Raw genomic sequence first — 27,180 nt, 5'->3', positions numbered from 1 at the left:
CCCCACGCGGGGCTCGAACCCACGAACCGTGAGATGATGACCTGAGCCGAAGTCGGACGCTTGACCGACTGAGCCATCCAGGCGCCCCCATAACTGTTTATTTTCTGGCCAGTATCGCTTCCTAGATTGTATGCTCATTGAGGGCAGGGTCTGTATCTGCAACATTCCAAAGCCTGTCGAATACGGTAGTTGTTCAGCAAATAGTTTTTGAGTTTTGTCGTTTTTGCCTAGGTGCAATAACATCATGACATTGGTGTTATTTCTTACATACGTTTGCACAAGGAAATATTAGAGTCTTCATGGACTCCCCTGCCCAGGAAAGGAAGGAGGATCTCTGAGTAAGGGCTGTTCCATTTAAAGTCTCTATACTGGATTTGCATTCACACTGTTCTTTTTATATTGGACAGGGGAGGGATTAATTTGGAATGGGACAAAAATATTTTTAGGGAGGAGTAGGGGATCAGACAGTGAGTGACATACTGAACAATAGTAAAGAAGGAAGTTCTGGAGCTGGCCAACTAAGAAACGAAAGCTCATTTCCTTAGCCTTTGTGGAATTCATCCAGCCAGTTGTAGCCAACTTAGCATATTTTTGGTCCACGTTTGATATGTACATTTGTGAATTCTCTTGATGACATGTTTAACCGGTTGGGTTGTGTTTTCTTTGCAGGAGTCAAACCCCAGGGAAATGTCTGCAATTTGTCATCTATTTGCAGTGACTCAGGTTAGTGCTTATGTACATTACACGCTACCAGGTGAATGTGCCCCGTGGGGAGCAAAGGTTTGTTTTTCTCCTGTTGAGTATGTGATGTGTATCTCTCTGATCTGTCTCTTTTCGTACCGCCTGGCTACTAAGAAGTCCCAAATGAAGACAAAAGCAAATTTGACATCTGCCTGAAATTATCTTCCCATTGCTTAGTGAGATGATAGATTAACTTCCTTCATATGAGAACACGATGTGCTCGCTTCGGCAGCACATATACTTAATATGAGAACACGAAGGTCCGTCCACACCAACTATTTTTCATCATAGCTTTAAATCCATAACTAATGCCCTTAAGGTTGACTTATGAATATATTAAGTAGTGAACTTAATTATTGAAAGCAACTTCTGGTATATAAATCCCTCAAGCTTTTCCACAGAACCTTAAATATGAAAGCTTGGAAACAGGGTGTCATCTTTTGCCGAAAATAAAATAAACTGCTCTCCTAAGCATGTTGAAAACCTCACGTCCACCTAGTTTAACTGGATGCTAATTCCAGTAGTGTCCATAGTGTGTTTTGCCATCTTTAGCCCACGCTGTCCACTATTTCTTAAAATTAAGATGGAAATCTCTTGAGAACATGCTATTTTTGAAATGGGAATATTTTCCCTTCTGCCATGGGCCAGAAGGAATGAAACAACCAGTTTTCTCGCGTCGGTTTGGCTCTCTGGGTTCCCTTCCTTGTTAAAACCAATGAAAGCAGATGTAAAAAACATAAACACGTGGTGTGGCAGGTCAGAACTGGATCGTGAGAAGAGAGAAGAGGAAGGTAACGGAGTATGTTGTGATATTTAAGTGTCAAAAAACCGTTCTTACAGGAATGTTTTCCTTTCAGTCTGTTCTTTTTGTTCTGTTTAATAACGTGTTTGAAAAACATAGGAAACAATTTCAGGAAAAATGAGTTAAGGTTGGAATGGTGCTGGAAAACAAGAAAACTTTGTATTCAAAGAATGGTCCACAGACATTTTCTATTTGTGTGCATGTGAGATTTCCTCGTATGAGCTTTCTGCTGATAGTGTGTACCAGGTAGAATACAGTAGGAAAATATTATCTGGCTTTGATCAAGGGGAAAAAACTTGTTAGGTTCATTTCACTTTCATATATTGTGTATCTCTCTCTCTCTCTCTCTCCCTCTCTCCCTCTCTCCCTCCTTCCCTGCATCTTCGCTTACCCTCCTCTACTGAATTCTCCATAATTTCATTATTTTTATGCTTCATCTGTGTTTTGGACTGGTGACTAATGTCTAGTTTAGTGTTGTGTCTACATAATGTTTGATAACTTTGAAAATTGAACATTTAGTCAAAAAAAACTGGTCATCTTGAATAACAGATGCCAGGAAGCTGGTTGGAGTAATGTTTTCCCCAATTAAGCAACTGAATTGACCATTTGTTTTAGTGTCTGGTGAAAACAGCCTCATCAGGGAACCAACTTTTTTGGCACCAGAAATTCCATGATATCCTGCCAGAAACTAGAAACCTTCACTTCTTGCAGGTTCCAGTCTGAGTTCCTTAATGGAAATGGAGGCTGTTGAAAAAACTGGGAGCCGACCAGGCAGAGTTAGGCTGAGGGTCAAAAGGTGGTGGCTCCCTGGTTTTTCTGCTACCGCTGTGCTCCCAGCACATTTGTGAAACTCAGCACGCATTCCACCAGACCGGAGGATGGACTTGGAGAACGGACGGGTGAGGGAGAGAAATTGTGGCTGTCCGCAGGTGCGCACACACATGCACACGCTAAATAAATTTTAAGAGCTAAGAATTTTTTCAAAAATGGATGAGTAATTCTGTGTATATGTCACGTATCTTTACTTTTAATAATTAGGCACTGCATCAAGTGAGATTTCGATATCAGTATGCAGAAGTTGAGGTTCTCGGTAGAAAAGTGGCCAGAATGGATGAATCTGGTTAATCGCTGGACTAGTGGCTTTGTCATTCTTTTTTTTTTTTAATTTTTTTTAACATTTTAATTTTATTTTTGAGAGGTACAGAAGGACAGAGCATGAGCAGAGGAGGGGCAGAGAGAGAGGGAGAATGCTTCACAGAATGTGAAGCAGGCTCCAGGCTCCGAGCTGTCAGCACCGAGCCCGATGTGAGGCTCGATCCCACAAACTATGAGATCATGACCTGAGCTGAAGTCGGATGCTTAACCGACTGAGCCACCCAGGTGCCCCCTTTGTCAGCTGTTTTAAGTGAAAGTGGACCAACTTGGTTATGAGAATCAGTTGTACTTTGGATTGTTACAAAAGATGAGCTGAGGAAGCATTCAACCTTCTAGTTCCGGAGTCGACAAACTACTGCTCATAGTCTAAATAAAGCCTGCCACCTGTTTTAGTAAATAAAGTTTTATTGGAACGTAGCAATGTCATTCACATACATATTGTCTGGCTGCTTTCATGCATAGTTGAGTAGTTCTGACGGAACATATGGCCCACAAAACCTCGGATATCTGATCTTTCACGAAAAAGGTAGCTGACACCTGCTCTAGTTTTTATGGCCTCTTTGCCCTTCTTCTTAAGAGGCCAGTTTTCTGTCTCTGTAGGTTATGAAGTGCACACAATATGCTTCTGTTAAGGAGTCTCTATTTTCTTTTTTTTTTTTTCCGGTAGAATCTGAGCTCCTCCGAGTATACCCTGTAGGAAAACAGGTCGACTTAAAATGGGTTCTGTATTTCCCAAAGTGAGCATTTTAAGAGTAGAGTTTTCTGGTGTTTCTAGAATGAAAGCCACAATGAGTTATTCCACTAAAGAAAGGATTCTCCCTGCACACTTTTCAGATTTCAAGAGCAAAATCTCAACTTTGTTCCCAGGAGAGAGATTGCATTTGGTACTATATTTTAAAGAGAAAAAAAAAAACAAACCCAAAATGGCAAGGAATAAATAGACTTTCACAAGATTGCTTAATTGCTGAAAAACACTTTTCCCCTCCCTCCTTCATTGGGCAATGAAAACAGCCCGAAAAGATTTTTAATGTTAGAGCCACAGTTCCCCCAGTTAGTATCTTTATGGGAAACAAAGCTCTGATGAGAAGCATGTAGGATTAGAATTTCTTGACAAGGAGACAAGTTTTTTCTCTTTCTGCATTCCCACATAAAATTTATAGTTCACATTTTCTGAAAATTGAGTCATTGACTAACTTTCTGCTAGAAAAGACAGTAACTGTGAGTACCTACAAAGAATTTGATGAAACCGTTTATAAAGTAATTTGATAATCCTTTTCCTGTGTTGTAGTAATCCTTAAGCCCTAAGGATGGAAGTCTCAAATTTTGTTTTGAAAATTTATTTTTAGCATTTTTTAGAGGTGAGATAATGTTTCAATATGAAGAAAGCAGTGTTACTCAGGTACGTTTTAAAGATTTTTTTTATTGCTAACTTAAAAAGCAAGTGCTTGTGCATTTAAAGATTTGTTTAAGGTACAGTTTATTTATGGTATTTGGCATATTTATTTTTATGACCAAAATTAAATAAAATACGTGTTGTTGAATCACTAGCTTTGTCAAGAGGGTTTGACTTCATAATAATCATAGTATTTTTTTTAATAATCGTATTTTGGTTTTCACTAGACTTGCTGAATGTTGATATGATGGAATTCTATTGCCTTTTAAATTTTAAAATTATATTAGAAACTTCTAGCAATAAGAAATGGATTGGGTCTAAGAATAGTCTTCTGATTCTGATCCCGTTCCACCCCATGGGGGATCTGGATGCATATACTTCCCATAACCTAGATCGGTTCAGAGGAGCCCAGCTAAATGTAGATTGTTCATTCAGTGAATATTTCCTGAGCACCTACTCTGTGCCAGGCAATGAGCTACGTGCTACAAATGGGGTGATGGCTGCTACTAAGTTTCCCTTTTCACATTGGGATCTTTCACTTAACTCCGGGACCTTTCCTGTGGAGAGCTCTACTAGTGTTCTTTTGGGGGAACCCTAGGAATAACGAAATTAATTAGCACGTTAGACTTGCTGATTCAGAATATTTTTAAAGGAGATACAGAAACAAAAACTAGCTGAGCCAAGATGGATTTGATCGTTCGCTAGGTAATACTCCAAGCAGTTAGCATTCAGTCTTTGGGGTGTAGTTCTTTGGGTGGCCAACAAAACCAGAGAACGACTTCTTGTTAGAGAGTGTAAAAAAACACAACGGTATTTGTTATATTCTTAATGATTTTGTGCTTCTACAGAATCAAAATCTGGCTAATGGCACCTTATCTGGAGTCCTGTCTCTAAGTGAACTCAAGTGAGTAATCTGCTGCTTGATTGAAAAGTTAAGACATCAACGATGGAAAGATACTTGTTGAGCTACCTTTTCTTTTGGAAACCGAGAATAGGAAATAGACCCGAAGGTTATAAAGAATTGGTTCTTGAGTTCTTAGCAAATTAGCATTGGTAGTCACTGGCCATCGCCTAATATCCTTATGAGGCTGTTCTCTTTGATGATCTGAAAGTATGTACGAGCTCCATTTGAATTGGTATTTGAGTTTTAATATGATTTGGTGGCCAGAAAGGTAGAAAGAGTTCAAGGTAGGATGGCAGGTATACCGTTTGTTCATATGCTTTCGGGAAACATCAGTCATTCAAAAGTCAGAGAGAGCTCTTTGTTAGGTAGATGGCAGCTTGTAAGGACAAGCACAGACAATGAGAAATACATCACACATGGATGCTCCCCGTTAGACAAAAGGTCAAAATGTCAGGCCCAGAGACAGTCTTACCTGACTGTCACTGGGAGGGGAAACGCCATGTGTTCACCCTCGTGCAGGGAAACAGCATTAGAGACAAAATTCGTCTTCTCTCAACCTTGCTGCTACCTCTCAAATGAGGTTTTCATAAACTTTTGAAACGAACCCAGAGCTCTGGGGACTATCTGGGACGGCCCTGAAGGAAGAAACCTCTCCGAGGCCAAAACAAAAGGAGACGAAGGTCCTCTTAAGGGTCTTCCTTTCAGTTAGCATTTTGACCTGGCTGCTTCTGATGATTCAGCGATGCCTAGGTAGACAGGAGGCCCAGAGCCTACCTGGTTGATATCAAACGTCTCTAGGGCTCCACTGAGTTTATAGTGGCAAACAGTTAAAGTGGGATGGGCAGAGGTGATATTCCTGTCCTTTATGCCTATTTTTTTTTTTTACCTCCTGAGAAAAATCTAACTTTCCTAGCTATTCAAAGCATAGTATATATGTGAAATGAAAAGCAGAAGATATCAATGCCCTTGAAGTATCTTAAACTTGAGATGAGAAACAATAGTGATAAGACACATTTCTTTAAACTCACAAATTCATAAATAGAACACAGCTTTGCATACCTGTAATACAGCTTAGTTACTAGACTTGAAATATCGAGTTCATTTAAAGCCATGAAGCATTTGTTGAGCACCTACTATGTGTTTTGGCCTTGGGGATAAACCCAACTCTGATGATGGAAAACTGGTTCTAGAACAGTGGTTCTCTACCTTGGCTGCATATTAAAATCACCTGGGGAGCTTTCAAAAAATTCTGATGCCCAGGCACACCCTATAACAATTAAATCTGTATTTGGGGGCTGAGACGCAGACACTGGTATTTTTGGATGCTCCCTTTGTGGTTCCAGCATGAGGCCAATTTTTAGGACCAGAAATCTGGAGTCTGGTAGGATAGACCTAGGATGCAAACAAGTAACGGTACGGTACAATCACTACAATGAACGTGACCTGTCCAGGCTACCAAAGGATGTTCTAAGTATCTAAGTTGTCCCAACTTCCCGTGAAGCTCTCCCACATTGAAGAAATAAAAGTGTTGTTGAGTGGGATGGCAGGAGAGGAAAGAGGGAAATTCTGGAGAGGAGGGGAAGGGGGTGCTGGAGAGTGCTAGAGGGCAGGTGGGGGCAGGTGGAGAGGGAACAAGGAAGAAATGAGGGAAGAAATGAGAGGTGCAAATGAGAGGTGCGGTTGCAGGGGCCCATGGTGAGTGGTGGACCCCTTTCAGAAATTTGCCCTCGGGCCAGTTCTTTCTCTGGCCCTCTGCCAGAAGAAGCTGCCTGGGGGTTGCAGCAGCCTAATGAGTAACAAGATTGTTCAACCATAATTTGTATCTTGCTGTTGGCTAGAACTTCTACGGCTTCTGTCTGGTCAGTTTCCCTTGTCATAGAAATAATTTATTTTTCTCACATAGGAATCTCATTATACCCAGTGTTACCTCTTCAAAGTGAACACTGCAGGCAATAAATACCATAGGCTTAATTGAATTGCTAAAAATCTAACTTGTTTTGAATTCCACATCACCAGTGATCTCCTTCATGTCATTTTCTCTCCTTTTATTCACAGGCGATCAGAGCTAAACAAAACCCTGCAAACCTTAAGTGAGGTAATCGCAGTACATCCTATACCTTGTTTGTAATTACTGTCCTATTTGGGGGAGAGCATGGATCTCTGCGTTCCTGAGGAAAAACGTATTCACACTTCCCCAAATCTGTCATGTGAAAAACTCTGACTAGTTCTGTTACTCCGGAAATCAGAACTGGGCACAATGGATAGTTGTTACAAGGGGGTAGATTTTCCTTCATGTAAAACCAAAAGTTTCTTAAAACGAGGGCTGCAGAATGAGCTCCCTTGTGTGGTAGTGAGTTCCCTGGACAGAAGTATGCAAGTAGAGCCTTTATGCCCTGAATAGCTTTGATGATGCGTCAGGAATCTGATAGGAATGTGAACTGGATGATCCTTGGGGGTTACTGTGGTTCTAAGATTCTGTGATACTGTAATTAGTCCTGGGTTGTTTTGTCTGACATTCTCAACTGTCAGAGTAATATATGTGTGTGTGTGTGTGTGTGTGTGTGTGTGTGTGTATACATATATATATGTTGTTTGTTTCTTTCAGACTTATTTTATAGTGTGTGCTACAGCAGAGGCCCAAAGGTGAGTCGTTTTTAATATTTTTATACATATTGTTTCTCTACTCATGAGAAATAAAGTATTGAGGAGTCTTAGGTTGCAAATTTACATGTGTTCCTCTAAAATAAATACATATTAATGACATTTTGGATATATGTTTTTATTCTTTGAAACACTCACGATTCCGTCACATCCATCTTCTCATTTCATTATGAATCACAGAGGGATGAGTGGTATTGGGCCATTGCCTCCGGTTCTGTGACGCTGAGCATCATCAGTGTCCTTAGCCCCAAGGGCCACCACTATAACCAAGAAATGGCTCCCAGTGCTCCAGTCTAGTGATAGGCCCGACAGAGAAGAAGGAACATAATATGGCGCTTGGGAGAAAAAGGAGAGAGGGAAGGAAAAGATGGGAAAGGAAGAGAAAAGAAATTAAAAGGTGTGTGCAGGGATGAATATGAGATTGCTGGACAGTTATTTGATGTTGCACAGATGATCCTTTTAAATTGTGTCCATTGGCTGCGTTGGCTGCATAAGCGAATGGCTTATGTAGGTCAATAATCTCGCCACCTGAATCCCGAGCATCTGTGAGAGTAAAAGTCCTAGAAAATGACAGTTTCTGCTCATCACGGTATTCACTGGTACAAATAATGGCAATTCTTCCATGAAATTCTGGATTGAATCCCTATCCGCTATATATACTTAGTTCATGTCACTCACCACTTTTTTATTATTTGCAACATTAACATTTTTTCACGTAAACCAAGACGGAAGTAAAAAAAAAAAAAAAGCGATAATGTCTTAAATTGCTAGTTATCTGATCATCTGGATTGAATTGCCAGAGGGATTTTTGGATTTAAGAGACCTTGATGTTCGTCTGGGCTGGTATGTGAAAGGGCTCCCATGATAGAAATTCAAATGTCTACAGATACTAGGCAAGTAGCCAGCTGGGGTTAAGGCTAGATGTTAAGATGCTTGTCTTTGCCAGTTCATGGTTACGACGGGCAGAATGAATCAGCAGCTGTGTGCGGTCAGAGGGTCTCTGGTTTGCAGCCTCTGTGAATGGAAACCTGTATAAATGGCTCATGGTAGAAGGCCATGGGTCAGCTTATTGGGCTGACGTTGCAAGTTAGCAGCATCAGTGCCTCCTTTTCTCACTCCCAAGTTTGAAAAAAACATTTACAATTACGTAGGTCGGTTTCCAGTTTAGTAACGTTCTGGTTATGTAAATATATTTCTCTTTACAGCACATTAAATTGTACATTCACAATAAAAATGAATAAAACAATGAACATATGTGCTGTGATGGTTGCTTTGAAAAGAGTAAAGATTCGACCGATGGGTAAGTTCTCTCTCTCTGTCTTTATTGCCGTGTTTGTTTTCATATGACTCTGATGTGTTCTGTGTAAAACTGAAAATGTAATCGATAAATTTAAACATGAGTCTTGGGCAGTGTTTAGAGAGCTCTAAAAGGTGGTTTTTCTTGCTTTTTCAGTAGAGTTTCAGTATACCTTATTTGAAAACATGGGTAGAACAAGCCCTACTGAGAGAAGGGGACTGACTTCTCTTTGGAGTGTTTGGTCGATTGCTGCCGGGATGGATTTACTTCTGAATTCTTAGAAGTTGCTGAAGAGCAACTGATAATTGCAGATGTATAACCACCCCCGAATTATTCACTCAATAAATATTTCGAGCACCGAGTATGAATGTATAATTGTCGATATAATGGTATCTCGTTTATTTTATCATGTTTTAGACAAATGCTCTTTAAAATGTAGTCGGTGTAGGAATCCTAATCCTTGATGGATCTGAGCTTCTGTCTTGTCTTATCCTTGACCGTGTATTTTCTTCTTTCTTTTCTGTTGCCTCCTCCAGAACAGTGCTGCTGTTCTGTCAGGATACCCTGCCCTTCCTCCCCAGAAGAGTTAGAAAAGCTGCAATGGTATGTAGCAAATATGCTGACCCTTTTCCTAAAAGTGATAATAATCATAATAATAACAACAACAACAATATTTAATCACCATGCTGGCCAAGGAATTTTGAAATATCGATAGTGAAGAAGGGCTTTCAGTTTTAGGCAAAATGCATTATTCTCTTGTATCAAGTTTCCGTTTGGACCATTACCTTGAAACAATGGTTTGCAATCTTGGTTGCAAGTTAAAATCACCTAGGGAGTAGTACAAATATTCTGACATACCCCCCCCCCCCCGCAAATCTCACCAACTGAATGTCCTCATATTTTTAAATTTCTCTGGTGTGGTAGTTGAGAAAGGGTATCTCATTGTTATTTTTAATTGGCGCTTCTCTTATGAGGACCGTTTGAACGTTTTTCATGTATTTGGGGGTCATTTTTGTATCTTTCTTGTTAATTGTGTGTTTATATCTTTTCCCACTTTTTCTAGTGGATATTTGATCACCTTTTAAGAGTCCTTTGTATACTAAGGACATTAATACCCTTTGTGGTACATGTTGCAAATATTTACTTCTAGTTTGTCAGTTATCTTTCGACTTTATGTTTTTGTCACGTCAGTTAAATTTTTTTTAAATGTAGCTAAATTTACTAGTCTTTTCTTTTATTGCCTGTGGATTTGGAGTCTTAGTTAGAAAGCCTTTCTCTATGCCCAGGTTATGGGCGAATTCACCCTTGAAGTTTTCTACTATTTATATGGTTTCATTTTTTTTTTTTTTTTTTACATTAAATCCACTTGGAGTTTATTCTTGTGTGTGGTGTGAAGTACGGGTCTAATTTAATCTTTTCCAAACTGTGTAGCCAGTGATCCTGTGCCATTTATTAAAAAGTCTTTTTCTCAGTGACTTGAGATGCCATCTGTGTAACATGCTAAATGTTCATAGCTATTTGGTCCCAATTCCAGACATCAGATGTTAACATTGGGGGAAGCCGGGTTAGGGGGATACACAACTGTGTTATTTTTGCATTTTTCCGTACGCCTAAAATTAATTCCGTTAAAATTTTTTTTGAAAATCTTTTATTTCCAGTCTCCTACCCTCAGCGATTCGGATTTAATTGGTCTGGGACACAGCCTAGGCATTAAGGTTTTTAAAAGCCCTCTTGGTCATTCTAATGTGCAACCAATGTTGAGAACCACTGCCCTAAATTCACCACATCAGTGGAGGGAAACTGACAGTCAGAGGCTCCAAAGTAGCAGATGACCCCAAAGTTATGGACGACGTGATCACAGGTGTATAAAAATATATGTAGGAAAAGCTAGGGAGTGAATGAATGAAAATACTCACAGGGGTTCCCAGTGATTGGCCTGCCTACTGTCAGTACAGGCAGTATTTTGTTTACTTTTCCTTTTTTTCTTTGCAGCATTTTCTATACTTTATTACAGTCAGGTAAAATTTGTATTTGAACAAAAGGACATACGTTTTTCAACGTAAAACTTCTTAAATGGGGACAGAAGGCTAACTGTAGCTTTCTGCCCTGTGTGAGCCATATTCCTGGGATATATTAAACATTGGACCTCAAGGAATAGCCGAAGGACTTCAGAATTCATAGCATTTTCCGTAGTAAAAAGTAAACAGTATTTAAGTTTTAGGCTTAACATGCCCCATTAAGCTGGAGGGTTGAGGCCCATTTGGGAGATGGAATTTCTAGAAGTATTAGATCAGATGAAGATACCATAGCTCTTTTGAGGCAGCCCCACAGACCCCTGATGGCTGCCTATTCAAAGAGCTGTTAGAAAAAAGAAGCAGGACACAGAAAAGCGGGCAGAGGATGAACTCAGTGTCTGGCTAGGGCTCTGTCATCAACTAGCTGTGTGTCCGGCTGTTGCTTCTTTATAAACAGAAATAAGTCTCGGGTTCCTCCTTTGCAAAATGAGGAAGTAAGTCCTATCAGCCCTTCCCAAAGGTTACTGTGCATACGGTCCCAGAGGGCCTTGTTAAGATTTCGATCCACCAGGTCTGGGAAAGGCCTGAGATTCTGTATTTCTGGTGCTGTTCCCAGGTGAAGCCAGTGCTGCCGGTTCATGATGTCATTGGTCTGGGGTGTAGCCCAGGCTTCTGTATTTCTCAGAATTTCCGCGTGGGGTGACTCTAACGTGTAGCCAAACGTGAGAACCACTGGGCTAGAATTAGGTGATGGCTCAGGGTCTTTCCGATACATTGGTTCTTCAGGTTGGCTGCGTATTGCAAACACCTTGGGCCCTTTAAATCCTACTGATGTGTCAAAGTGGTCTTCTGGGGTGCCGGAAGTACTCTGTTTTGATCTGGGCGGTGATGATACAGGTGTATACGTATATCAAAATTCTTCAAGTTCTAAATGTAAGATTAGTACACTCTGCTGTACGTAGGCTACGCCTCAGTGAAGAAGCATATTAAAACAAATATGGATACCAGTACCCACCCCAGAGATTCCAGTTCAGTTGGTCTGGGGCAGGAGCCCCAGCACTGGTGCTGAAGTGCTCTGACGTTTCTAATATATAGTTGGCTTTGCCCACCACCGTCCTGCCACTCCCCGTGCGCCTCTCCCAACGGACGGAGGGCTCCGAATAGCAGGAGTGCGGGCAGAATTAGATAGAGGGTAGCCTCTTCGTGGTGGAGCCCCGTGAATGGGAACCCTCGCGCTTGGGGGTTTGGCTGCCGCAGACCCCCAGATGTAAGAAGGAAATTTAATTTATACTTCGTAAAGCACCTTCGCCATGACTTGGCCCCGTGAGTTGCTGGAGTATACAATTCAGAGAACAGAGTCTCAGAGAAGTCGGGTGGATTGCCTACAAGAATAATGAGAGCCGGAGCCTCAGCCAGGGCTTCTCGACGCGTCACCTTTCTGACTGTCTGGCACCCCTTTGTTCACACTGCCATCCTGAACTTCAGGCTGTGTAGAGAGGCCTCCGCCGGGTGTCTGGCCAGACTGGACCGAGCCGACATTTCTCTTTATGGGTGTCACTTGCCTCGGGTTCCTCAACCTAATATTCCTTCTTCCTCTCGCCCAAGAGAGGCTCTAAGAACATCTTCTAGTTGGTGCTCTTAAGTCATCAGCTAAAACTGGATCCATCAGAGGCTTCCCTAGGTAATAGTTTGTTGCCCCCTCTGGTTGTTCTTCCTCCCACCCCAAGACTGGTGGATATTGATAGCAGACGAGTTCTTCTCAAGCTTCCATGCCATGAAAATATATGGGCCCGGGATCCTCACCCCTGCGCCAAGACCAACTAGAACACACACTGAGGAATAGGCCACAGAAATCTCTCTGTTTTTAAAAAGTCTTCAGGGTTATTCTCACGCACAGCCTAGGTTGAAAACCGCTGGGCTAAAGCAACATTGAGGGCGTAGCTGATTTACAGGCCGGGGACCCCTGTGGCCTCAGCTTCATTCATTTTCTTCCTTCAGCAAACGTTTCCTGCTCACTACCTGTGTGCCACTTAGCATCATGCCAGGCTATAGCAGTAGAAAATCGATTCAGACAGATTCCTATGTTCATCGGTTTCACAGAAGTTTATGTGTCATTAACCTCACTTCAAGATTTTCTTGAAACAAAATTCAGTAAATCGAAGAAAAAAAATGGCAGTGTGGTTTACCTGTCCCAGCCAATACCACGCTGCGTATGAGTGAGGTAAATTGGAGGTTTCCGGGAAAGGAAAGGCTCACTTGTGACTCACTAAGACTCGTATGAGAATTTGCTGAAATAAGTTCCACGATCCAAATCAATAATAATGATTTCCACATTTTTCTAATAATGGATCAACACCCGGAAGATTGTAATTGTAATTGACCGAATGATGTACTTCACAAAAACTACAGGGAAAACTTGAAGAACATTTTCTTGCTTTGATAAATTTAGAGCTGCTTTTCAATTTATGCCATGCCCTTTTGTACCGCATGTTAATACTGAGTTGACACAAGAGTGTGAATTTGTTATGGACGTAGTTTTGAAACGGACGTGCTTTAGCTTCAAAGTCAAATCAGTTGTTCTACAAATGATGAGCCAGTTTTGTCCATGTGGATTTGAATACTAGAGGAAAATGATGTTTTGGCATTTAAGTTTTTAGAAAACCTTTCAGTACGTTAGGAACAGGTTGGGCATGTGATTCTACTTTTTTGAGAACACGTTTTTGTAAAATCTAAAAAAACCGTAAGAGACAGATTCCTAATATATGAAAACCACAGTTGGGTAAAGGCATTTAGCCGCTCCCCTCCCCCAGGAGCACAGAGAAGTGTTACAAGAGCCCCTCAACTGAATGACAGGGGATAAGGCACAAGAGCCCGAGAGGAGGGGTGATTGAGTGAACCAGAACTGGGAATTCATAAAAGAGCATCCCTCCTGGCTCACTCCTCTCCCAGGGAGGAAGTGGTAGAAGGGGGCAGGGGCAGGGGGCCAGTGGCAAGGGCACAGAAGGTGTGCAGGGGCGGAGGCTGGGAGTGGCAGGTCCCCGCTGGAGCCAGGTCGCCTTGGTGGTGTCGGATGATTGCCAGAGGAGACGAGCCTCTCTCTAACTCATTCGGGTCTCACGTGCATGTCTCTGATTCTTTCCTTTAGTGACCCGCAGGATCCTGTTGTATGTCTTGCTGGTCATCCAGATGGCCCACCGATTTCTTCTTCTAGCGGTTCCACCCCAGCTGCTCCTCAGGCCACCATTCCGGCCCAGGTCTCCGGTGCCTTCTCTTCTGCTGAACCTCTCAGCCATCCACCTGTAACCCAGAACCCTGCCTCTCCAACACGAGCGATTCACCTTCCTTCTCCCCAGCCGACAGCTCTCATTGCTTCCAGCCCTACCGCTGATACGCCCCCCAAATCTGGAACTGTCTCTTCCCCTCTGCCCCAGACTGATCTTTCCCACACCCTGCCATCCGTGAAATCCTCACTTTCCTCCCCCACCACGTCTGTCCCTGTGAATGTCATCACGACCAACACACCTCCTGACGAGACAGGTAAATATGAGGATCCAAGCTGCTGCTACGTGTGTTACAATCTGGCAGATGCCAGCCTGCCAAATCAAGGTATCTGTAATAAGACCGCGTTGGACCTTTCTTCTTACGATATCTGCTTGATAGCGAGAGCTTTCCTGCAGGCTTTCATAGAACATAGAAATAGCCCTGAGGCGAATAGGTCTTAGCATATTCTACCGAGATGACTTATTTTACAGGTTTCTTTCTCCTACAAAAGGTTGGTAGCTCACTGTTTTCAACATTGCAAAGAGAAAACTTTTGAACTATTAAATTCAGTAATTCCACTTAGAAAGAAAAACTTTGCAGCCCTGAAAGTCAGTCACAGAGCGACAGATGTGGGTCTGCAGGGGCCCTCACAGGCAGCGCGATCTGGGATAGGCCACTTAGCTCCTCCTGACCCAGCCTGGGGGACTTAAAGACGGAAATAACCACACTAGCTGCACTAGGTTTAGAATGGTGGTTCACATGAGGATGCCATGGAAACTGCAGAGGGCTCCCCGTACACAAAGTAGGCTCACGGGTAAAGAGATAAAGGCAAGAGCGAAAGACGCCAGAGAGAATTCTGGATGCTCTGAAGGTTCAATTCAGTGAGTCAGAATCAGACTGTCCTCGGATTTTCGGCGAGTAGGAGGCAAAACCAAGTTCTCGGTGACGAGATTGGAGCGGAGGTTGTGGTCTCCGCCTCCTCCCCCACAGTGCGAGCGTCCCCTGGAGACTGGAAGCTTCTGCCAGTTCTGCCAAGGGACTTGCTGTTTCTTTGAATTTGCACTGCTCTCTCAGTTTGTTTTTATAAATATGGGCATTTTAGGCCAAATTATAAAATCATTGGGGCTTCAGTAAACTAGTTAGCCTGGGCCTAAAAATGCCCACCTTTGCAAAGCTATCCCCGGTGACCATCAGAATCCCACCTGACCATTTCCCCGGGAAGGCCAGCAACGTGGCCTGCTGTGCCTGTGCTTCTGTGGGTGGGGCTGGGGTTTCAGCCAGTGACGCAACAGAAGCCAAGTGACATACATATGAAAGATGTGTCGGGGAATTACTCGGTAGCTAAAAAGTAGACCTAACTTGACAGCCCCACAAGAGAGGAGTAATGAAATACGCCAAGTCGATAAGTCACCTGAGCTCACCGACTGCAGCTGCGCATAAGAACAGCTCGATGGAAACCTGGGGGCATTTTCCAGGCCTGGAATGAAGTGAAAAGAACACAACAAGGAAGAGTTGGTACACTATGTTTATAAGAGTATGTTATGACACCTGGATGGAGATAAGAAGGGAATCTGCAAAATAAGAAATAGGATGTTAGGTGGTGGAATTAAGAGACTTTTTCGTTGCCAGACAGGTTTGTATCGTTTCCCAATTAAAAAGCACTATTAAAAACCAACTTACAGCTGGTCGTCCAGCTACTAATTTCGTAATAGTCTCTTTTTCATAAAAAGAGCTTCTAGTTATCCATGTAAAATCCGGTACGCATGATAGAAATTAAAAACAAGTATATTTATACTTTTACAAATATACACTAAATACACTGATGTGCTTTTACATCTTGTTCAGTTAGGTTTGTTTGTTTTTTTTTAAGACTTTATTTTTAAGTAGTCTCCACATCCAGTGTGGGGCTCGAACTCACAAACCTCCAAATCAAGAGTCACATGCTCCACCGACTGAACCGGCCAGGCACCCCAGTTAGGTTTCTTGAAGTATAATTTACATACAGTAAAACTCATCCAGATCTATGGATAGATGAAATTTTTATAGTTCCATGAGGTTGGATTAAGCACCCAACAGCCACACGACCACCAAAGTTCCCTCGTGTTCCTTTATAGTCCACTCCTGTCCACTACCCCCAGCCCCTGGCCACCACCGATCGGTTTTGTTTTTCCTGTACTTTGGATTTTTCTAACACGTCATATGAAGAGACTCACACAATATGTAGCCTTTTGAGTCCGGCTCCTTTCAGTTAACATAATACGTTGGAGAACCGGAGATCCATCCATGTTGTTGCAAGTAGCTCCTACCTTTTAATTACTGAATAATTGTCCATTATATAGATGGATCACGGTTTGTTTATCCATTCTTCAGTTGATAGACATTTGAGTTTCCACTTTGGGACTGTTATGAAAAAGGCCCCTATAAAAATTCACGGACAAGTCTTCTCAAGATACGTTTACATTTCCCTGGGGCAAATACCTAGGCGTACGTTTGCCAGGACATAGAGTCTATGTGCGTTTCTTTATTAGTGATTTTTTCCATTATGTGTTCATAAAACGATTTGGCTCTCTGTTACAGAAATTGTTTACACCAGCAGCAGCAGCAGTGATTCTGATCTTGAGAACCAAGTGTCCCAGATGGAGAAGGCTCTGTCCTTGGGCAGCTTGGAGCCTAACCTCGCGGGGGAAATGATAAACCATGTCAGCAAACTCCTTCATTCCCCACCTGCCTTGCTGGCTCCTCTGGCCCAAAGGTATGACTTCGCAAACTGATGTGGTCATAGAGGAGACCCTCTAACTGTAAGAATACAGGATTAATTATAGCCAAGTATTTTTCTCCCACATAAGAGGTTCATAATGACTCGTTAAATTGTTACTGCATATTCTGCTTAGAATGGGGAAGACAAAGTGGGAGTGCTGAATTTGAACTACCACTTATCTTTGCAGATTGCTAAAAATAGTGGATGACATTGGCTTACAGCTGAATTTTTCAACCAAGACCATAACTCTAACCTCCCCTTCTTTGGCTCTGGCCGTGATCAGAGTGAATGCTAGTAATTTCGACACAACTACCTTTGCTGCCCAAGACCCTGCAAATCTTCAGGTACATCCTAATCAGTTGTGGAAAAAACCTTTTCTTGTATATAACTGTAGTCTCCATGACGGAGGCAATTACTGCTTACAGTCAGGGGCGATACTCAAAGTATTTAATATCTAGAACAATGAGGTACCACAGGATCAGAAAAAGGACGTTGGTCTTGGCTGGAGCAGGATCTCAGAGGTCTTTGTGCCCAGTGTCAACCCTTTAGCAGGTAGACTGTGGAAGTTTTGCAGGGGGGTAGTGTTGCTCAGGTGGGGAGAGGTGTCCAGTGGCGAGAGAGCAGGGACATCGACTACATATCAACCCATTTCAATATTTTAACAAGTGTTTCGATGGCACTGGTCTCAGTAGTGGTGCTGAGTATCATTCCTGCTCCTAGCGTTTTCCAGCCACCTATTATAGGGATTAGGGGCTGGAAACACCCAAGAAAAACCAAGTCTTGCCTTTTAATTTAATTTTTATAGTCTTCCCTTTGCAAGTTTAGTGCGTGTGGTTCTATGAAGACTTGACCCTAACAGATGGCCAAGTTGGTGTGTCTGTAGTTACCGTGCGCTTTTCCCGCCCAGTTCTGTTGACATGTACATGTTATGTAATGTTGACATTATGTAATTGACATGTAATATCCTACACTTTCTGACCATTTCTGTGTATCCTTAAATTGTTTCCTTTCCTGCTCTGAGGCCTCATCGCCCAACTACACATCCTCTCCAATTTCAGAGCAGTCAGAGACACAAGAACAACCGATTTTACAGAGGCACCACAAATAAATGCCTTTACGGGATCCTCCGGCTTAACTAGTTCTCGCGTCTTCCACCTCTTCGCGTTTTCCACCTCTTCGTTATACTAGCCCCCGGCATTTTTGGTATCTTTTACTTGATTTTCAGGTTTCTCTGGAACCTCAGGCTCCTGAGAACAGTATTGGCATTATTACTCTGCCTTCATCACTGATGAGTAATTTACCAGCTCATGATGTGGAGCTGGCTTCCAGGGTTCAGTTCAACTTCTTTGAAACGCCTGCCCTGTTTCAGGTAAAGTTCATGCTAACTGCTTTTGGTTTAGGTTTTATCTTGGAGCGCTGCAGTTTCGTTTCTTTTTTTTTTTTTTTTTTAATTTTTTTTTCAACGTTTTTTATTTATTTTTGGGACAGAGAGAGACAGAGCATGAACGGGGGAGGGGCAGAGAGAGAGGGAGACACAGAATCGGAAACAGGCTCCAGGCTCCGAGCCATCGGCCCAGAGCCCGACGCGGGGCTCGAACTCACGGACCGCGAGATCGTGACCTGGCTGAAGTCGGACGCTCAACCGACTGCGCCACCCAGGCGCCCCTCGTTTCTTTTAATTCTCACACATTCTTAAATCTGCTATCAGTCAAACGAACCACTGAAAGCTTCAGTTTATTTTTAAACAGGACCTAGCGATATTGGTAATGATGAGTAACAATAACTGGCACTTCTATTAAATTATTATCCCTGGGGCGCCTGGGTGGCTCAGTCGGTTAAGCGTCCGACTTCAGCTCAGGTCACGATCTCGCGGTCCGCGGGTTCGAGCCCCGCGTCGGGCTCTGGGCTGACGGCTCAGAGCCTGGAGCCTGCTTCCGATTCTGTGTTTCCCTCTCTCTCTGCCCCTCCCCCATTCATGCTGTGTCTCTCTCTGTCTGAAAAATAAATAAACGTTAAAAAAAAAAATTAAAAAAAAAATTATTATCCCAATTTTACAGATGAGGACATGGAAACGCAGAGAGGTTTATTTTTTTTATTTTTTATTTTTTTTTTATTTTTTTTTTTCAACGTTTTTTATTTATTTTTGGGACAGAGAGAGACAGAGCATGAACGGGGGAGGGGCAGAGAGAGAGGGAGACACAGAATCGGAAACAGGCTCCAGGCTCCGAGCCATCAGCCCAGAGCCTGACGCGGGGCTCGAACTCACGGACCGCGAGATCGTGACCTGGCTGAAGTCGGACGCTTAACCTACTGCGCCACCCAGGTGCCCCATAGAGAGGTTTAACTTGCTCAAGAACACACAGTTTAAGTGGCTTAATGTTATATTCCCTATACAATTCACGAGGGCCCCTTTGTGTCAGTTTGTGAGACTTAACTCAGTATTTAGAGTACTGTAGAGTGGAACAAGCTGTTTCTTTTTCTTTTTTTTTTTTTTGTTTTGTTAAGTTTATTTATTTTGAGAGAGCATGCGCATGCACATACAAGCAGGGGAGGGGCAGAGAGCAAGGGAGAGAGAGGGAATCCCAAGCAGCCTCCGCACTGTCAGCACAGAGCCTGACGTAGGGCTCGATCCCACGAATCATGAGATCCTGACCTGAGTTGAAACCAAGAGCCGGACGCTTAATCGACCGAGCCATCCAGGCGCCCCAGACAAGCTCTTTCTAAAGTCACATTACTTGGTGACCCTCAGTTTCTCACCTAGATTGTAAAATAAACCATGTGGATTAAGTGGGCTGTAGGGTCTCTTCCAGCTCGAAAATTCTCTGATGACATTTCATTTTTACCCTTGCCATCTTGTCGATTCTTTGGTGTGCTAGGACCCTGCCCTGGAGAATCTTTCTCTGATCAGCTACGTCATATCATCCAGTGTTGCAAACCTGACGGTCAACAACTTGACAAGAAATGTGACGGTCACATTAAAGCACATCAATCCAAGCCAGGTGGGAGAGGCCCGTCTGGTCTGTTCATTGACCAAATACACTTGTGCAAACCGTGTCTGTGAGTTGGCCAGAAAAAAGGAGATCCAGCAGAACCTCAAACTCGGTCAAGGCAGTGTGTAAGACTAGAATCACGTAGTCACTCTGTTGGGTCTTAGCATGCCTGATAACTGGCCACCTAATTTCCCAGAAGAAGCAGTGGCAATAGCCAGCTATTATCAATTACCTAATTTTAGTGCATTTAGATCTGTGGCTACAGGTCTGATTCTCACCTCCAAAGAGAAAACATCTCTCATTTCAGGTCAGATTGAGCATTATCTATAGCCTCACTATTCAAAGCATGGTCTGCAGACCTGTACCATCGGCACCACCTGAGAGCTTGCTAGAAATGCCAACTCTTAGGCCCCACCCTGGCCCCCTGAATCAGAATGTGCATGTTAGCAAGGCCTCAAGGTGATTCCTATGTACAATTGCTGAGTTTAAGAAGCGCTGACCTATTTGAGACCCACTCTTTCTAGGGACTAGAATAAAATTGGAATTCTCTAAAAAATCAAGAATGAGATTCTGAAATTTAAAAATTCATAATTTTTTTCCAATTGCTTTTCAGTTTTTTCAGTTCAGTGAATTAATTATTTGTAATTTATCTTTCCACTGCAGGATGACTTAACAGTGAGATGTGTATTTTGGGACTTGCACAGAAATGGTAGGTTCCAGTCATAACTTTTTCAGTCTTAAGGGGGCAGGGGCAGAGGGAGGAAGAAAGGGACAAGAGCGATGGGGCAATCATCGATGCCATGGCCTTGCTGAAAGGACAGATACTCTTCCCAATGCCAACAGGTGGCAGAGGAGGCTGGTCGTCCGATGGCTGCTCTGTTAAAGACAGGAAACCGAATGAAACCGTCTGTACCTGCAGCCACCTTACAAGCTTTGGCGTCCTACTGGTAATAATCCCACATTATCTCGCTTTAGATTCTGGGCCTGAGGGGTAGCTGGGCATCATGCCGTGATGTCTAATGTGATGGATGACTTTGATCAGCAGATATGACATTGTGGCAAAGTTAGAGACTAATGAAATTACCCTTCCAGTAAGCAAATGCACTTGAAAGAAAATTCTTGAACGTGGAAGTATTTTCTCCAGCCTATTTTTACACACAAGTTTTCCTGTTTTGAATAGCGAGAACTAGGGGATTCAGGTTAAAATGGGTAAGAAAAATGGTGTGGTTTGCATTGCACTTTAACATTTTCACCAAACGCTTTGACATAAATTATCTTCTGTAGTCTCTCCAACAGGCCTGCAAGATAGGTGGAATGAAGTGTTGTTATTGTCATTGTAAGAAGTTAGAAATAAGACTCATTGGTTCAGCGACTGTCCACAGTCATAGAACTAAGAAATAGAAGAGCCTGAAGCCAAATTCAGGTCTTGAAGCTCCTAGCCCAGTGCTTTTCCAGCGCATCATAACCCACTGATAAGCGTCTGGGCTTTGGAGTCAGCCAGACCAGAATTTGGATCCTGGTTCCTCCATTTCATAGTTGTGTGACCTTGGGCACATTATTTAACCTCGCTGGGGCTCAGTTTCATTCGTTTTTTCTGGTGATAATAATCGCGTCTACGTTGTAGTTTTGTGGAATGAACTGTGGATGGACACGTAGAATACTCCATAACTGTAAATCCTAGCTCTTTTATTTATTTCAAATATTTGGTCTTGAAAGCAGTATTTTATTTTCCAGGACCTATCTCGAACATCCTTGCCACCCACTCAGATGATGGCTCTGACGTTTATCACATATATTGGTTGTGGGCTCTCGTCGATTTTTCTGTCAGTTACTCTTGTAACCTACTTAGCCTTTGAGTGAGTATCCGACACTGGGAACTTGGATTCTAAGGCACAGTACTCCCCTCCATTGCCAAAATGTCTTAATTAAGTGCGTTCCTTGGCCTACCTCGTCCTGTATACTGCCTAGAAGTGCCACCCTTATGCAAAACTTAACGGGGCTTTTTGGGTAATATACTCACTTCCTCCTACCAGTTTTTGCACTTGCTGAAGGCAGGGGTTGTGTCTTAATCATCTCTGTACCCTAGAATGATGCCTCGTAGCTAGCCGACATTACGTGTGAAATGAAAGATCAATGCAAACCTTAAAACCTAACAGCTTATACTCTGATATAGACCATACTTTTGTGTACAGCCTAAGAGCTGTGCTTCACTGATTACATTTTGAAGTTACTCTGAACAAACACGGAAGATGGAAAACATTAGCAGGTGAGAGGATGAAGAATAAAAGGTATAAAGCCTCACTGAAAAATACAGATATTCCATGAGCGCAGCTTTGTAAGTAGGTCAGAGCAAGAATGACATTCCAAATAATGGCATCTCCTTGGCTTACCCGAAGGGTCCCTTTGGTCACTGTGGGGAGGAGTGGGGCCTCCCAACAAATTCTGTTGGAAACAAAGAAAACAGGCACTTCGATTACATTAACTGAATTAAACGGTATGTACATTCTGGGATTTAGATTTTGGACACTGATCAGGAAACGCACAAATTTACTTTCAGTGCCAAACTTTGGGTCCAGCTGTGACTACAGATCTTCTAGTGGACTTTTGGAAATATGACTAATGAGGCTAAATTACTCTGAATGATTTCACCACGTCTAATTTCACACACATAGATGTGTACATGTCATCAATTAGCTGTAATTTCCTACGCCCGTTTCATTTAGCTATAGTTCAGACTCTTCTTTCCGTGATCTCATTTTAACTAATAACATGAGATAACTAGGGCACCTGGCTATGTTTTGAAGATCTGAATATAGGAGCCTATCGTATGAGAAGCGACAGCAATGCTTCTAGCAATAGCTTGGGGAAAATGAGGGGGGGGGCTTAGTAGATTCCCCTACAAACTCTTTGAAAGGATGGGTCAACAGTCAGCATGTAAAAGGTTCCCCAGGAATGTCAATACAAATTTTCCATATTGTTATAACAGGATATTCTGTTTCGATTTGTTGTTGTTGTTGTTGTTATCCTTACGGTCGGTCGTTGACTTTAATGCCTGCCCCTCCCACACACACAGAGAAGAAATTTATGCATGTAGACATTGACCGAAGAATAAAAATAAATTTCTTAGATACGCTCACACAAGGGCTGTCAGAATGTGCTGCTGATTCCTTCCTTGTCCTTTCCTTCTAGAAAGATTCGGAGGGATTACCCTTCCAAAATCCTCCTCCAGCTGTGTTCAGCCCTGCTCCTGCTGAACCTGGTGTTCCTCCTGGACTCGTGGGTTGCTCTGTATGATGTGCGAGGCCTCTGCATCTCAGTGGCCGTATTTCTGCATTATTTTCTCTTGGTCTCATTCACATGGATGGGCCTGGAAGCATTCCATATGTACCTGGCCCTCGTGAAAGTGTTTAATACTTACATCCGGAAATACATCCTTAAATTCTGCATTGTCGGTTGGGGTATGTATGATTTTGCTTGCACGTGGCCTGGGCTTTCTCTGCTTTCGCTCCAGTATCTTGATTTTTCATTACACAGAAACGGTGATAAAGCAGGTCACACTTGGCAGGTTTCTAAAACAGCTTTTTGTCCCTATACGTTGCACTGCCCACAGGGCGACCTTGTCCAGTCTCTTTCTAGAACACCTGTATATTATGCTGGATTGGTTGTGAACATAAACCCCTTTTAGGTTGGGGCTATGAATCCTCTCTGTATCTCCAGTCACTAGAATCAGGGCTGGCACACAGAAGGTGCTCAATAAGTTGAAGAGGTGAGCGGGGTGATAATGAGGCCCAGCTCTCAGTCCCCCACCTCCCAGCCAGCCCCACTCTATTCTGTGTGTCCCAGATGTCACACACACGCATGGCACTATCCTCAGAAGAGCAGAATGAGATGAACGTACAGGTAAAACCCGGTGGAACGTCACTGCCACAGTGACACAGTTTTCAGATCATGCCACGTGTTGGTGGTGGTGGGTCACAAAGTCTGAGACACGGCACATGTCTTGAAGGCCCCTTCACTCAGCTCTGCACCAAATGTAGGAGCCTCCTCATTGTGGCTTATCCTTGACTGAAGATGATCTAACTTCTGCTTGAATGCTTCTGTTATTAGGGAGCTCATTATTTTTGTTAAAAAACCAAAACTCAACTGACTGTATTTTTTAAAATGTTTTTTTATTACTTATTTTTGAGAGAGAGAGAGAGAGAGAGAGAGAGAGAGAGAGAGAGAGAGAGAGAGAGAGAGAAGGTGAGCAGGGGCGGGGGAGGGGCAGAGAGAAAGGGAGACACAGAACCCGAAGCAGGCTCTAGGCTCCGTGCTGTCAGCACAGAGCCTGATGAGGGCCCCGAACTCATGAACTGTGAGATACTTGAGACGAAGTCGGACGCTTAACCGACTGAGCCCCCCGGGCGCCCCTCAACTGACTACATTTTTTTTTTAATTTTTTTTTTAACGTTTATTTATTTTTGAGACAGAGAGAGACAGAGCATGAACGGGGGAGGAGCAGAGAGAGAGGGAGACACAGAATCGGAAGCAGGCTGCAGGCTCCGGGCCGTCAGCCCAGAGCCCGACGCGGGGCTCGAACTCACGGACCGCGAGATCGTGACCTGAGCCGAAGTCAGACGCTTAACCGACTGAGCCACTCAGGCGCCCTAACTGACTACGTTTTTAAAATCTTATCGGCTCTTTTCAGTGATTCATGAATCGGCAGCATACAGTCTAAGACGCAGAGAGAAAGGAGCTGTACAAGATGAGAGACTTTTATAGACTGAAGGGAACAGGAACAAGCGAGTTACGCTAGGCAAAGAGGCGGGTTGATTATTACAAGGTTATTCTCCTTTAGGGGATGACGGAGGTGTCTGTCAGGCAGATTACCTAACGAGTACTGATAACACGATTCCTGATCGACTGGTCTAGGATGCCCTTTCTGGAAGAGCTGAAACTAATTAAGTCAAGTCTCGGGCTCATGACCTGGGGCGTAGCATAAGTGACCCAATTTTAGGCCTGTTGTCTTGTTTTTAACACCTTACAAGGCAGCCAATAACCATGTTGTAAAGCCCTACAGTTCTGCTCTGCCATTAAGTTCACTTGGCTCTCTGTTGGCACCAGTGGTCTTGTTTCTGCTCTCTCTGGCGAAAAAATGATCAGCTAACACCTCTCGACTGAACAGCCTTGTAGATAATCTAGAAGTAGTATATAACATTATGAATAATGCCCTACTTTTCAGTGTATTTTCACACAAGTAACCCCATGAAACACGAGCCAGTGAGGTTAGCACAAGGCCGTTATTACTAACATCGGGTGAAGAAACCGGCTCAAAGTGGTAACGTGATTTACCCAATCCACACAACTTGACAACAGCCCAGACTGGCTTTCTGAATTCTTACGCATTTCCTTTCCACTGAATTATGGCCACCATCCCGCCCAGACTCACTCCCCTTTTTCAGGCTACATATTCCTTTTGTTCAAATACAAAGTTTACCTGATTGTAATAAAGTATGGAAAATGCTGCAAAGAAAAAAAGGAAAAGTAAACAAAATACTGCCTGTACTGACAGTAGGCAGGCCAATCACTGGGAACCCCTGTGAGTATTTTCATTCATTCATTCACTCCCTAGCTTTTCCTACGTATATTTTTATATACCTGTGATCACGTCGTCCATAACTTTGGGGTCATCTGCTACTTTGGAGCCTCTGACTCTCAGTTTCCCTCCACTGATGTGGTGAATTTAAGGCAGTGATTCTCAACATTGGTTGCACATTAGAATCACCAAGAGGGCTTTTAAAAACCTTACCACTTACTGCCCTTGTTACTGCACCTGTCATTCTGTCTTTGTCAAGAATAACAGAACACCTTTCCGGAAAGAAAAGTCACTTCTCCCCAGAAATTAAGTCCCCGCTTCTGACATTGGGCATGGATTCTGTCTTTGTGAATACCAAAAGGCCGCATTCCCGAAGGTCCTAGACGAGCTCCACAACCCTGATATTTTATTTTTAGGCAAGTGTCTCACCTAGGAAGCCACCACATGTCAGTGTCTCTGTAAGGTGCAAATAGAAAAGAATTAAATGAAATACTATGTTAGATTGTACCAGGCACCCCAACCTGTGAGGAGAAATTGTTTTGTATCTGCCAGGGCCTTGAGATTGGATGTCAGGTCGGTCTGTGTGCACAGAGTGTGAGATGTCCACGGGGACTGGAGTGAGAGGTGACGGGATGGGGGATGAGAGGGACTCCTTCCCGGCCAAACGCCATTTTAAGCTGGGAAGAGCCTTCTCGTGCTTTCTCTTAGTGGAAGTGCCAGCAGGCCTTTTGGAGAGCCACTGTAGTCAGCATCCTCAAATCAACCAGGTCTGCTCCTCAATCCATCAGTGGGTTCCAGATGATCAACTGAAGATTTGGGCTTCATAATGTAAGATCTGCCAGGAGTCGCTGGTAACCCTAATATGTGGATTATTTGGGTTACGTTTTGGAGTCCTTCCCTTTGCCTGCCACCTGAGACTCAAAATTACATCCCAGATGTGTGTAAGTTAAGGGAAACTCTAGCTGTGTGGCCGACAAAAAGTCTCAGGAGAAGATAATTTCTCATGCACAGTCCAGTCAGCAGGAGTGGAGAAGTCTCTGGCCTTGCCGTTATTCAGGATCCAAGCTGCTGGAGACTCTGCCTCAACACAGGACTTCCAAAGTTGCCCTGAATTTGGGAGGAAAGAGAGTAGAGGATTTCACAGGAAGTTTTTATGGGGCAGGCCTAGAGGTGGAGCAAATCTTCCGCATCCCATCGACCAAGACCTAGTTATGTGGCCACACACACCTAGCTGCAAAGCAGGCTGGGAGGTGTCCACCGTGTGCCCAGGAGGAAGAGAAAGTGGCTTGGGTGAACAGCTCACCAGTCTGCTACCAGCGAAAAATGGCACGTGATCTGTAGTCTTTCTCGTCAGCACCTTGGTTATTAGAAGTATGCGTGACTGACGTCTCCCGTCTTCCAGGGGTACCGGCTGTGGTTGTGATCGTCGTCCTGGCTATATCTCCAAATAACTATGGCCTTGGATCCTATGGGAAATTCCCTAATGGCTCACCGGATGACTTGTGAGTACAAAGCCCCGGAGGGAATGTGAAGTGAACTGGAAAAACAGAATTCTCCAAGAAAGCGTATCGACCCTGACTCTCACCCTAACGAAATCCAGTGACATTTGTAGCAGCCTTCCCAGTTAT

At 43.3% G+C, this 27,180-nt stretch overlaps 1 protein-coding gene across 5 annotated transcripts in view; it reads left to right on the top strand.

The window, feature by feature from the left end:
• Window positions 1-27,180, top strand: part of ADGRG2 (adhesion G protein-coupled receptor G2) — a 123,849-nt gene that overhangs the window by 87,217 nt on the left and 9,452 nt on the right. For 3 of the 5 annotated variants that reach the window (XM_058713997.1, XM_058713995.1, XM_058713996.1), the window contains 17 exons: window positions 670-723; window positions 4,045-4,097; window positions 4,940-4,995; window positions 7,051-7,090; window positions 7,601-7,638; window positions 8,862-8,956; window positions 9,490-9,556; window positions 14,114-14,505; window positions 16,807-16,981; window positions 17,175-17,331; window positions 18,213-18,356; window positions 19,864-19,986; window positions 20,641-20,686; window positions 20,821-20,924; window positions 21,712-21,833; window positions 23,167-23,435; window positions 26,955-27,054. In XM_058713997.1, the coding sequence (XP_058569980.1) occupies window positions 670-723; window positions 4,045-4,097; window positions 4,940-4,995; window positions 7,051-7,090; window positions 7,601-7,638; window positions 8,862-8,956; window positions 9,490-9,556; window positions 14,114-14,505; window positions 16,807-16,981; window positions 17,175-17,331; window positions 18,213-18,356; window positions 19,864-19,986; window positions 20,641-20,686; window positions 20,821-20,924; window positions 21,712-21,833; window positions 23,167-23,435; window positions 26,955-27,054 (2,035 nt within the window). The remainder of the gene's footprint in view (window positions 1-669; window positions 724-4,044; window positions 4,098-4,939; window positions 4,996-7,050; window positions 7,091-7,600; window positions 7,639-8,861; window positions 8,957-9,489; window positions 9,557-14,113; window positions 14,506-16,806; window positions 16,982-17,174; window positions 17,332-18,212; window positions 18,357-19,863; window positions 19,987-20,640; window positions 20,687-20,820; window positions 20,925-21,711; window positions 21,834-23,166; window positions 23,436-26,954; window positions 27,055-27,180) is intronic. The other 2 variants (XM_058714000.1, XM_058713998.1) reach the window with 1 other exon arrangement.

The sequence above is a fragment of the Neofelis nebulosa genome, chromosome X, assembly GCF_028018385.1.
Source record: "Neofelis nebulosa isolate mNeoNeb1 chromosome X, mNeoNeb1.pri, whole genome shotgun sequence".
NCBI lineage: Eukaryota > Metazoa > Chordata > Mammalia > Carnivora > Felidae > Neofelis > Neofelis nebulosa.
This window is presented reverse-complemented; position numbering and strand designations above follow the sequence as displayed.